Source organism: Sinohyriopsis cumingii, chromosome 17, assembly GCF_028554795.1.
Source record: "Sinohyriopsis cumingii isolate HCF-2022 chromosome 17, ASM2855479v2, whole genome shotgun sequence".
NCBI classification, from domain to species: domain Eukaryota; kingdom Metazoa; phylum Mollusca; class Bivalvia; order Unionida; family Unionidae; genus Sinohyriopsis; species Sinohyriopsis cumingii.
In genome coordinates this window covers 13,778,760-13,792,395 of record NC_142977.1, presented here as the reverse complement: position 1 = coordinate 13,792,395, position 13,636 = coordinate 13,778,760, and the positions used below count along the sequence as shown (strand labels likewise).

Sequence of the window (13,636 nt, the reverse complement as noted above, 5' to 3'; positions counted from 1 at the left end):
TATTTTTGTTAAGTAATAATTTCTGTGGATCTCTGATTTCAAATTTATATAGTTATGCTTTCTCAGTAACTTCAATGCTGATGACCACTCTCGTAATGAATGGCTAGGCACTATGACGGCATTTTATCGTAACACCCTCGTTGTGGACATGATAAAACTTGAAAATGATTTTAAATTTATTAATTACTACAAATTCAATATATATCCATATTTTTTCTTTGCTGTTGATGATATAAGCTCCTCATTTAAGTTCTGTTGACTATTTCAAGAAATTCTGACAGGTGTAACAATGACAGTCAAAATAATAATGATAGGTGTCTGTTAAAACATATCTAATACCCAACAGGCATGTCAATGACAGCAAAATGTGACATCCCAGATAATAAATGTAGATGTCTACTTCATAACAATCTATTACTTACCCAACAGCCATCGAATGTGACATCCCACATGATAAATATAGATGTCTGTCAAAACAGAGCTAATACTTACCGAACAGGTGTGGCACTGACAGCCAAATGTGACATCCCATATGATAAATGTAGATATCTTTGTCATAACATATCTAATACTTATCCAAAAGGCATGGCCCTGGCAACCAGATGTGACATCCCATATGATAAATGTAGATATCTTTGTCGTAACATATCTAATGCTTACCCAACAAGTGTGGCACTGACAGCCAAATGTGACATCCCATGTGATAAATGTAGATATCTTTGTCATAACATATCTAATACTTACCCAACAGGCGTGGCACTGGCAACCAGATGTGACATCCCAGATGATAAATGTAGATGTCTTTGTCATAACAGATTTCTATCTCATGATGAGTGTGCGTATTCCCACCATACACCACCATGTAATTTCCAAATATGGCTGCCGTGTGGTATGCACGCTGGATTGGAATGGATTCGCTGTTAGTATTACTCCTTGAGAAATAAATTACTGACCAAACTCTGTCATCTACATTGAAAGCATGAAGTGTATTAATGCGTGTTCCAAATCGTGGTTGTTCTGGAGTGTGTGAGTAACCTCCATATATCAATAATGATCTAGATTCCTTGTGGTATACAGCTGAATGACCAACTAATCGTCTCTGAGAGGGCTTTCCTCCAAAAGCATTAACTTTTTCCCATTGTTCTGCAAATTTCCCATCAATTTTGTACATATCTGAAGAAAATTCACCTTCCTCAGTTTTTCCACCAAATATGTAAATCCAGTCATCAACTCTCGTTAAACTGTGACCTGATAATTTGAGTGGTTTAACTGTACTATTGACAGCCATCAATGTCCACTGACTAGAAGTAACATTATAGTACCAAAGATCATCCATGTACATTCCACTGTCAAGAATTCCTCCAAACAGGTAGAAACCTTCTTCATATTCACATACTGCATGTTCCCGACGTTTTTCTGGCCAAGGTTCAGATTCAGGTAAAGTCTCCCACCTGTTTTCTCGCATGCAAAACCTTACTAAATCCCCAAGCACTTCATTCAGTGTGTAACCCCCAAATATATACAAACATTCATCCCTGTACACAAAAGTCCCAGCATGAGATGTACGAGCCGTAAATCCCGAATTTTCTGGGGCTACATCATACCACACCTTACTCCCATTGTCATCATTTAAGAATATATTGCACAAATACCCGGAATAATTCTCATCACATTCACATAATTTGGAATTGTTCCCACAGTGTCCATGCTCACCACACTCGTTGGGGCAGATTTCAGTTTCACAGGATCTTCCTGCAAATCTGCTTTCACAGTAACAGATATGATTAATACAAGCTCCCCTGTTGTGACAGTTGTATGGACAATCTTGAATACTGTATAGAGCAACAAATCCTTCTCGATTGTAATTTCTGTCACTAAACAAGTAGATAAGCATCTGAAACAGACAAGTCGAGATCACTCACAGAAAACTCGTCATTATACAGTGGATGTTATTACCAAGTCAGTAAGAATAAAAGGAAAGTGTGACCAAGGTCAAGGTTACACTAGAAGGTGATTCAGGCAAAGAGGTCATCGTCATGTAGGAAAGTTTATTTCAACCTTCCAAGAAAGTATATTTAACTTTACTGGCACCTGTTTCCCCCACCCCTTCATTTCTCCAAACTCACTGATATTATACCTAAGCTGTGAATCTTGTGTTGCTTTAAGTTATAAAATGTACGTTTTGTGGAGAAAAAGTAGAGCATGCTTTAAAATCAGATTGTGTAATAATTTAGGTATTTATGGTGCCTTCAAATATGCATCAAGTTATAATTTTACCACCAACCATACAAAAGTAAAGCTCATGGAATCCAGTTAAATTAAATTATTTTAAATTCAAAAATCAAATACCTGATCTTTAGTTAAGTTCTGAGACCAAAACAATATCAGGGGAACAAATCATTTATCCAATCATTCAAAAGAATAGATAGTGGGCCAAATAAAAACATGGAACACTTAGAAAAACTTTTACCTCTGAAAGATACCTGGTTAAATATTACTGATGTGACATCCTTTCCTAACCCACTTTATATTTTTCACACATCTTCTTGCTAATGCTACATTATATTTTTTAATATATTTTTAAACATCATTTTATAGTGCAACTTTATACTTTTACACTATTTTCTCCTAATGTCACTTTATACTTTTTGCATATCATTGCCTAATGCCAATTCATCTTTTGCTAATGCCACTTGATATGGTTTTATACAATAGACTTTCCAAATGCCATCAATTAATTTTTACACATTCATTCCTAATGAAATTTTCCTTTTCTTTTAAATCGTCAATGTCATTTGATATTTTTACAACAGCTTTCCGAAATGCCACTTTATGTTTTTTAAACATCTTCTGTTATTGCCACATTATATTATTTACACAACAGCTTTTCCTGATGCCACTTTTTATTATATACTTAAGAGTGAAATACAGAGATTTACTGGTGAAATAATTTTCATATTTTATCATTCCTATATTTTCACATATGATAAATATATTATGTTTCAACATGTGTGAAAAACATAACCTTATTTTTTCACGTGTGAAAATATAAGATTTCCCATCATGCCATTTGATGCTTGATTGTGTGTGCTACAAAAGTTGAACCTGCAACAACAAAAATGAGTTGTTTGTGAGCCAGAACAAATAAACAGCAACTGCCTTATATTTCAGACATGGAAATTAATCTTTGATAAGGTAATCTGACAAGACATTGTTTGTGTATATCTGAAGTTATTTCACCTTACTTCCTTGATAACAATGATAAACCCATTGTGACGCATTGCTGAATCAGACATGCATCGTTTTCATACAGGGTCAGAAAGTTTAAAAAGTGACATGAATGTAATTTACTGCAACGGATTAGGTCAACCTAATCCTATTGATTTCTTGAGTATCATGTATATTTAAAGGATCAGGCTATGGAAGTGAGGTGAATTTAGGAAAAGGGGGTGGGGATTAGCATGTTGTGCCAAAGAGTGAGTTGGTATATAATACAATTTTCTTTTTGTACATTAATACAGAATATATTTCATCTTGCGGTATCAAAAACCATGTATTTTAACGCACGGCCTTGCCACTCATTAAATATCATGTTATTGGTACCACACAATGAAATATATCCAGTACAGTAATAACATAATAAAATAAAATATCCTCCATATATTTGTTCACATTATCTGTCTTAATCCTACATTATATTTTTTATCATTAACTGAGGCCCCGAGTGGCCGAATGGTCTAAAGCACTCACCATAACAGATCACTGCCATCTCACCTGTCTGTGTGGGTTTGAGTCTTGGGTTTGGCCAATGTGGGCATGTGAGAAAGCTTGCCAGTAGCGTCTACACAATGTCCTTTCTTCATGCTATTTTATAGTCTGTACACAATTTATTTTCTTAATGCTAATTTAGTTTGTCAATAATATCTTTTCTTAATGCTAATTTATAGTTTGTACACAATGTCTTTTCTTAATGCTAATTTATAGTTTATACATAATGTCTTTTCTTAATGCTAATTTGTATTTTGTACGTCTTTTCTTAATGCTAATTTATAGTTTGTACATAATGTCTTTTCTTAATGCTAATTTATAGTTTGTACATAATGACTTTTCTTAATGCTAATTTATAGTTTGTACATAATGACTTTTCTTAATGCTAATTTATAGTTTGTACATAATGACTTTTCTTAATGCTAATTTATAGTTCATACGTAATGTATTTTCTTAATGCTAATTTATAGTTTGTACATAATGACTTTTCTTAATGCTAATTTATAGTTTGTACATAATGACTTTTCTTAATGCTAATTTATAGTTTGTACATAATGTCTTTTCTTAATGCTAATTTATAGTTTGTACATAATGACTTTTCTTAATGCTAATTTATAGTTTATACATGTCTTTTCTTAATGCTAATTTATAGTTTGTATATAATGACTTTTCTTAATGCTAATTTATAGTTTGTATATAATGACTTTTCTTAATGCTAATTTATAGTTCGTACATAATGTATTTTCTTAATGCTAATTTATAGTTTGTACATAATGTCTTTTCTTAATGCTAATTTATAGTTTGTACATAATGTCTTTTCTTAATGCTAATTTATAGTTTGTACATAATGACTTTTCTTAATGCTAATTTATAGTTCATACATGTCTTTTCTTAATGCTAATTTATAGTTTGTATATAATGACTTTTCTTAATGCTAATTTATAGTTTGTATACAATGACTTTTCTTAATGCTAATTTACAGTTTGTCCATAATGTCTTATTTTAATGCTAATTTATAGTTTGTACATAATGTATTTTCTAAATTCTAATTTGTACATAATGTCTTTTCTTAATGCTAATTTGTAGTTTGTACATAATGTATTTTCTTAATGCTAATTTATAATTTGTACATGTCTTTACTTAACGCCAATTTATGTATTAGTTCACATCATCTTTCCTAATGCCACCTTATTTTTTTACACAAAAACTTTTCATAATGCCACTTAATATTTTTGACACATCTTTTTATGCCATGTTATATTTTTACATACCTTTTCCTAATGTAATATTTTTTTTACACAAAAGCTTTCCTTAAAGCCAATTTATATTTTTTACATAATGTCTTTTCCTAATGCCACATTATATATTAGTTCACATCATCTTTCCTAATGCCAATTTATATTTTTACACAAAAGCAATTCCTAATGCCAATTTATATTTTTACACAAAAGCAATTCCTTATGCCAATTTATATTTTTACACAAAAGCAATTCCTAATGCCAATTTATATTTTTACACAAAAGCAATTCCTAATGCCAATTTATATTTTTACACAAAAGCAATTCCTAATGCCAATTTATATTTTTACACAAAAGCAATTCCTAATGCCAATTTATATTTTTACACAAAAGCAATTCCTTATGCCAATTTATATTTTTACACACAAGCAATTCCTAATGCCAATTTATATTTTTACACAAAAGCAATTCCTTATGCCAATTTATATTTTTACACAAAAGCAATTCCTTATGCCAATTTATATTTTTACACAAAAGCAATTCCTAATGCCAATTTATATTTTTACACAAAAGCAATTCCTTATGCCAATTTATATTTTTACACAAAAGCAATTCCTAATGCCAATTTATATTTTTACACAAAAGCAATGCCTTATGCCAATTTATATTTTTACACAAAAGCAATGCCTTATGCCAATTTATATTTTTACACAAAAGCAATTCCTTATGCCAATTTATATTTTTACACAAAAGCAATGCCTTATGCCAATTTATATTTGTTCCTGTATTTTTATAAATCCACTTATTAGGTTTTTGACACAACTGCTTTTTACAATGGCACTTTATTTTTGCACATATCTTTTCCTAATGCATATTTATTTTTTTACACAAAAGCTTTTCTTAACGCATTTATATATTTTACATAATGTCTTCTCCTAATGCCACTTTGTATATTAGTTCACATCATCTTTACTAATGTCACTTTGTATATTAGTTCACATCATCTTTACTAATGTCACTTTGTATATTAGTTCACATCATCTTTACTAATGCCACTTTGTATATTAGTTCACATCATCTTTACTAATGCCACAATGTATATCATCTTTACTAATGCCACTCTGTATATTAGTTCACATCATCTTTACTAATGTCACTTTGTATATTAGTTCACATCATCTTTACTAATGTCACTTTGTATATTAGTTCACATCATCTTTACTAATGTCACTGTATATTAGTTCACATCATCTTTACTAATGTCACTTTGTATATTAGTTCACATCATCTTTACTAATGCCACAATGTATATCATCTTTACTAATGTCCCTTTGTATATTAGTTCACATCATCTTTACTAATGTCACTTTGTATATTAGTTCACATCATCTTTACTAATGCCACAATGTATATCATCTTTACTAATGCCACTCTGTATATTAGTTCACATCATCTTTACTAATGCCAATTTGTATATTAGTTCACATCATCTTTACTAATGTCACTTTGTATATTAGTTCACATCATCTTTACTAATGTCACAATGTATATCATCTTTACTAATGCCACTCTGTATATTATTTGTTCACATCATCTTTACTAATGCCAATTTGTATATTAGTTCACATCATCTTTACTAATGCCACTTTGTATATTAGTTCACATCATCTTTACTAATGCCACTTTGTATATTAGTTCACATCATCTTTACTAATGTCACTTTGTATATTAGTTCACATCATCTTTACTAATGCCACTTTGTATATTTGTTCACATCATCTTTACTAATGCTACTTTATATTTTTAAACAAAAGCTTTTCTTAATGCCCATTTATGTTTGTACATGCCTTTTTCCAAGGCCACTTTATATTATTTACACAACAGCTTTTCCTACTTCCACTTTATATTTTTACACAAGATCTTTTCTTAATGCCAATTTCTTTTTTACATAATGTCATTTGCTAATGCCACTTTACTTTTTTACACATCTGTTCCTAATGTTATTTTATATTTTTATACATCTTTTCCTAATGCCACTTTACTTTTTTTAAAGATCTTTTCCTAATGTGATTTTATATTTCTACACATCTGTTCCTAATTTACACATCTTTTCCTAATGTGATTTTATATTTCTACACATCTGTTCCTAATTTACACATCTTTTCCTAATGTGATTTTATATTTCTACACATCTGTTCCTAATTTACACATCTTTTCATAAAGTCACAATATATTTTTTACACATCTTTTCCAAATGCCACTTTATATTTTTACACATCTTTTCCAAATGCCACTTTATATTTTTACACATCTTTTCCAAATGCCACTTTATATTTTTACACATCTTTTCCAAATGCCACTTTATATAATTTGTACATGAAAGCTTTTCTTAATACCAATTTTTTTTTACATAACATTATTTCATGATGCCATGTTATTTTTTTACACATCTTTGCCTAATGCTACTTTATTTTTTTACACATCTTTGCCTAATGCTACTTTATTTTTTTACACATCTTTGCCAAATGCTACTTTATATTTTTACACATCTTTGCCTAATGCTACTTTATTTTTTTACACATCTTTGCCTAATGCTACTTAATATTTTCTACAAATCACATCCTAATGGCACTCTATTTTTTACACAAGCTTTTTTTTCTAATGCCACTTTATGTATTTTATACAACATGTTATCCTAATTTCACTTTGTTACACAACATCACAAAATGCAAAAACTGTATTTTATATTTAACATACATCAGTGGCATTGAAATTTACAAAGCAAGCAAAGGAAATGAAGATGAAAGTTCCTGAAATCAAGATGTGCCGTATTCACACCAAAGCACTTTAACTGAGGAAAACAGTCACATTCAATAAGCAACAATTCCAATTTAACCCACTATGCCCAGCAAGGATTACCATATCTTCATGCATATAGCTCACTGGTTATGCAGGATTTTGTATACCCTGCACCCCTCGTACAGGAGATTTCAGTAAGCAGTCCTTTGTCACACATCCCATTGTCATCAGCTTATTTCTAAATTTATACAGATATCATCTTCAACAATTGTGTTTTAATGATGTTTAAAAGTATATGTTAATCAGAATGACAACAGAAGCAGACCTGCCACCTTGAGTGGAATGAAAATCACGATGCCAAAGGAAAAGAATCGGGATTTAGAGAAAAAAATCAGGATTTGTGTATGCGACCTTATATTTACAAACAATTTACGAACGAATTAACATCTCTACTATCTTATGCTATTTACTTAATGTAACAATGTATGCTGGAGTCATTCCATATATATCTATCATTTTTCCATTTTCATATTTTATGTTGATATTTAGTGTAATTCAATTAACACACATCAGCAGAAAAGACAAAAATGGAAAAATTATAAATTTTCACGGTACGACTGTAGTGTGTTCCTCAGAATTTCTGCATCACTCATGGGGCATTTTATAAAAATTGAGATTTTGTACAAAAGATCAGGAAATCAGGATTTTCATATTTCTAACCAAAAACCTGGGATGATACCAAGTAAATATGTGGTAGGTTTGCACAAGTACAGGCCTGTATTGTTCCTTAAAATTTACTTACAAATCATATACCTACTATATAACCCTACAAGGGACTTGGCAGTCATTGGTCAACCAAAAATGGAGTAATTTGCCCACTTATAGTGATATGGTTGTCGTTGAAATTGTCTCTATTACAGTTGCAAGACATGCCTCAGTAATTTCCTCGTTTCCTGCATTGTCATCACCATAATCATCAGTCATCTGCCAGTGACCTTGATCATTTTGCTGAAGTATTCCAGCCTTGATTAATCCACTGCGAGTGGTTGCTGGTGTAATTTTACTCAAGCAGTTAAAATTCATTTGCCCCCTTCCATATACATTGGGCTCGCATCATGTGATTGGTTCAAAAGAGATTACGTTAGTGTTTGTGCAGTGTATAAGCATGTGCAGGGTATACCAGATATTTTTTTTTACACGGTGAATTTCTGCAGGGTATATGCGTGGTCAGGTCATACATGCAGGCAGCGTATATGCATGAAAATAGAGTAAATAGAGAAAATGGTCCTAAAATCATATTTTTTTCTTTGATTGGATCAGTTACATGACATTATCCTTGACTGACAATGATTTTTACTTGTTGGAACTATGGAGCTCATGTCTTCTGACAATAATTCAGGCTTGACTCCCATTTATAGGCACTGTAATTTACTACCAATTACCTTTCCCGAGGTGGCCAATATGGGCTCTGGATTGTTCATTCCACTGAGACTTGCAAGCTTAGGGCTAGAGTATGAGTCCCCATCAAATACAAAAATGTAGTCAAAGGAACATTCCGTGTCCATACTTTGGAACTCCAGAAGGATACTCTTGTTTGGATTTTGAGCTGCAAATAGAAAGAGTCAGTGCATTTATCAAAAGTTTAGGAAATGAGAATAATAAATATTAATAAATAATAAATATTACAATAAAATGATTCCATATGGAGTGAACCCTCATCCTGTATAAATGAAGGCCTCATGCTGCATTTAATCAACTGGTTTTATTTTACTTCCAGATTTAGAACTAACTGCATTGTTTAAAAATTCAATGAGATATTTTGTGAACACTGCGGAACACAATCATGTCAGAATAAGAATGTTACTCGTACCTCTTTGTTAGGCGGCTTTGGGACCAAGACTAATTTAGTGTGCATTCAATTATATGACTATTGGAGTCATTGTTCTCACAGTTAACTATCACTTTAAAAAATTGTGGATCATCTAGAAACTTAACCTGATAGAATACATCACAGCTCACATGATTTTTCATTTCTCCAAGAGTTACAGTTGGACAGTTAATCCATACCACACTCTCAGCTTTGAAGGCTGTGGTGAAGAGGTAGATATCTACAAATCACTACAGTGACTCTGAAGGCATGTTTTATGTAACTCCACCATGAATGGAGCTGGCAGAGAGTACTGATTGACATTTGAACAGCCAACGCATGAAGACCAACCATTGAAATACCGAGCATCTGAGTGACTTACAATCGGATACCAAATGATACACTAGTAGGAATATTTCATTTTTACTTTAATTATGAGGCAACAGGTGGCTGAGTGAACTAAAGCATTCCCAAGGTTCTTCCTCCACCAGTTATACCGGGCACTATATACAGTGTATCTTGAGAAATGACACAAAACCCCAAAACAACAACAACTTTTATTAAAGAAATCTGAAGAAACTTACACAATGAGAGGCACACTTTCAGCTTCTCTTGAAGAGCATAAATTCATTCCATTGTTATATAGGAAAAGTGTGTGTGTGTGATTTGGATTTTTAATGTAACTTTAACATTTTTTAGGCATATTGCTACAATGTCTGTACTGTAGCAGTTTATAGTGATGTCAAGGTTGAGAAGGAGTGGCTACCTGGAATTTTATTACCAACCAATTTTTCTCCTTTTAGAACTGTTAGTCTTAGGTTTAAAGCAGACTCATCCAAACTGCACACAAATAGAAACTATAAAAAAAACAACGAGACAGCAGTCAAATTTTCACCTACTGAACATTAACAGTAAAAATAGCCAATAAAAAACAATGTCTTCTTTACACCTAAGCATCTGGCTAAGTGAAAATCTCTTGGAAACTGACATGTTTTTGGTGCAATTAGAGGTAACCCCAAAATTTCAGGCAAAACTTTAAATAAATCTCCAGAAGAAAATGAGTTTACTCAATGACATTGCTTTGTTGTTGTTGTTGTTGTTGTTGTAGGGTTTAAAGCCATTTTTCAGCACACGATAGGCTATACATGGTGGCCAGTATTAATGGTGGAGGAAGAACCCAAGAAAACCCCTGGAAAGAACCACTGACCCACGAGAAGCTACTGGCAAGCTTTCTCACATACCCACATTGGCTGAATCTGAGACTCGAACCCATGCAGACAGAGGTGAGATGGCAGTGATCCGTAACGGAGAGCGCTTTAGACCACTCGGGGCCCCCTCAATGACATTGCTGAATTTGAATATTCCTTACTTTACCATATGCACTATAGCATTATTTATGATACACCAAGCAAAAACAGTGTAGCTCAATCATTCTACCAAATAGTGTGGACCCTCTATTCATATAAAAAAAATACATAATCTTTAAAAACAATTGTATTAGGCTGAAAATTGCTGGTTTCGGAATGAAAGTTTGTGTCTGGAGTTACGACTTTTGGTCCACAGAGCTCATGCAGACCAGCCTCAGTTGCAGACAGACAGATGAACCACTGCAAAATGGTATAAGGCAAGATACGGAATTAAAAGGACCTGAATTTCATGTTGCCAAGCACTAATAACTGGCCACCTTGGATACAGGCAACATAAATCCATAGTGTTTTAAACAATGGTAGATGATGGCCAAAAGTGAATGTGGGTCTGAGTCTTGGACTTGGCCAAAGTGGACACATGAGAAAGCTTGCCAGTGGTTTCCTTTGGGTTGCTGGTTCTTCCTGGGGATTTGCCAGGCTCTTGCTCCAACATATATACTGGCTGTCAAGTAGGGTTTACCATGTGCTGAAAAATGACATTAAAGCTACAAACCATCATAGTTTATAATTATGTGCATGCTATGATTTTGTTTTTTATTTTCTTAAGTCTATCTTTGAAGACCTACATAACTAATATGGGAAACAATGAGCACTATAAAATATCTTCCTTGTACAGATCAAAATGAAAGATGAATGATATTCCAGAATCCCAAAAGATCTACTTAATTTGACAGCTGGTTTCTTTTATCATTGTCTACATAATGAAGAGCCTCAAATTTACTTATAATAATAATAATAATAATAATAATAATATTAATAATAATAATAACAATGATAATAGCATTAATGCTTTTTTTTATAGAGGGTGACTCATTAGCCAAGGACTATTCTCCCTTGAGGCCCTCTTAAGGAGAGTATAACAATGTTCATTATATGAAGATAGCAATAATTACAGTTTATTTTAACATGTTTAGTATTACAATACTTAATTCCATTATCTATTAGAAGAAAAAAAACACATGCTCATGATATCTCTTCCTACATACTCAAATATTTTCAGCATATTTTACATGTAGTGGAAGCTTGTTCCACAGAACTGTCCCAGAGTATTGGAAGCTCTTTATAAACTGCTCTGTTCTTCGTTCTGGTGCTAGAAAGTTTACATGTGATATTGATCTCAACTAGTATTGTGTTGAAAAAGGCCTGAATAGGTCCTGAAGATACTCTGGTGCAGTTCCATGTAGACATTTATATAAAAGAACTGCCTTGTGAAAATTTATCCTGTCATATATAGTGAACCATTAGAGTTCTGTAAATAATGCTTTTGAAGGATGATCAATAGATGCATCTAAAATTATGCATGCTGCTTGTTTCTGAAGTTTACAAATCCTGTCAAGCTCAGATTTAGCAGTTTCCCCATACATCTGAACAATAATCCATTGTTGGAAGAATATATGACTTGTAGTATAGATTGCAAGTTTCCATAGGTAAATATTTCTTGATTCTGCTGAGTAGGGCAATTTTGAATGAGTGTTTTACAAAGCTTATTAATATTGTCATTCCATAATACCGACACACCTACAAGCCTGTCATGTTTGACATTTTTTAAAGGATGATTATTAATTGCAAGAGACAGTTCTGGGTTCCCTGACTTGTGTTGCTTTTGTGATGTCCCTAAAATCATACATTTTGTTTTACCTTCATTAATTACCATCCTATTTTGTTGTGCCCAGTTTTGGACTCTAACACTTGTTGAGACCTTTGGTTTAGGTGCGATCTAAACCAGTTTAAAGAAGGTTTGTCGAATCTGTAACATGTCTAACTTTTGCAGCAGAATTTCATAATCAACAATAACTGGTTTATGGGAGTCATATAACTGTGCTACAGTGATTTCTCATTTTATACTGGGTTTATGGGATTCATATAAGTGTGCTACATGTGATCTCTTATTTTATAATTGGTTCTGGGAGTCAGAAGTATGCTACAGATATCTAATCTTATAACTGGTTTATTGGAATCATATAAGTGTGCTACAGGGATCTCTTAGGGGAGCTGTACAAATTGTACTGCAGGGACCTCTCATTATGACTGGTTACTAAGGCACCATGCAAGTGTATTAAAGGGATCTCTCATTATCACTAGTTTATGAGAGCCATGCATGTGTACTGCCTCAACCTCTCATTATGACTGATTCATGGGAACCATACAAGTGTACTAAAGGGATCTCTTATTATAAATGGTGCCACATGAATCTCATTATGACCGATTCATGGGAACCATACAAATGTACTAAAGGGATCTCTCATTATGACTGATTCATGGGAACCATGCAAGTGTACTAAAGGGATCTCTTATTAATAACTGGTGCCACATGAATCTCATTATGAATGATTCATGGGAACCATAAAAATGTACTAAAGGGATCTCTTATTATAAATGGTGCCACATGAATCTCATTATGACCGATTCATGGGAACCATACAAATGTACTAAAGGGATCTCTCATTATGACTGATTCATGGGAACCATACAAGTGTACTAAAGGGATCTCTTATTAATAACTGGTACCACATGAATCTCATTATGAATGATTCATG

At 32.6% G+C, this 13,636-nt stretch overlaps 1 protein-coding gene across 1 annotated transcript in view; it reads right to left on the bottom strand.

Annotated features, from left to right (window-relative positions):
• The window catches only part of LOC149777783 (multiple epidermal growth factor-like domains protein 8), a 226,685-nt gene that overhangs the window by 202,127 nt on the left and 10,922 nt on the right, over positions 1–13,636 (bottom strand). Inside the window, exons 2-3 of the mRNA XM_089938822.1 lie at positions 9,248–9,411; positions 745–1,894 (exon numbers count right to left, since the gene is read on the bottom strand). Of these exons, the coding sequence (XP_089794948.1) occupies positions 745–1,894; positions 9,248–9,411 (1,314 nt within the window). The remainder of the gene's footprint in view (positions 1–744; positions 1,895–9,247; positions 9,412–13,636) is intronic.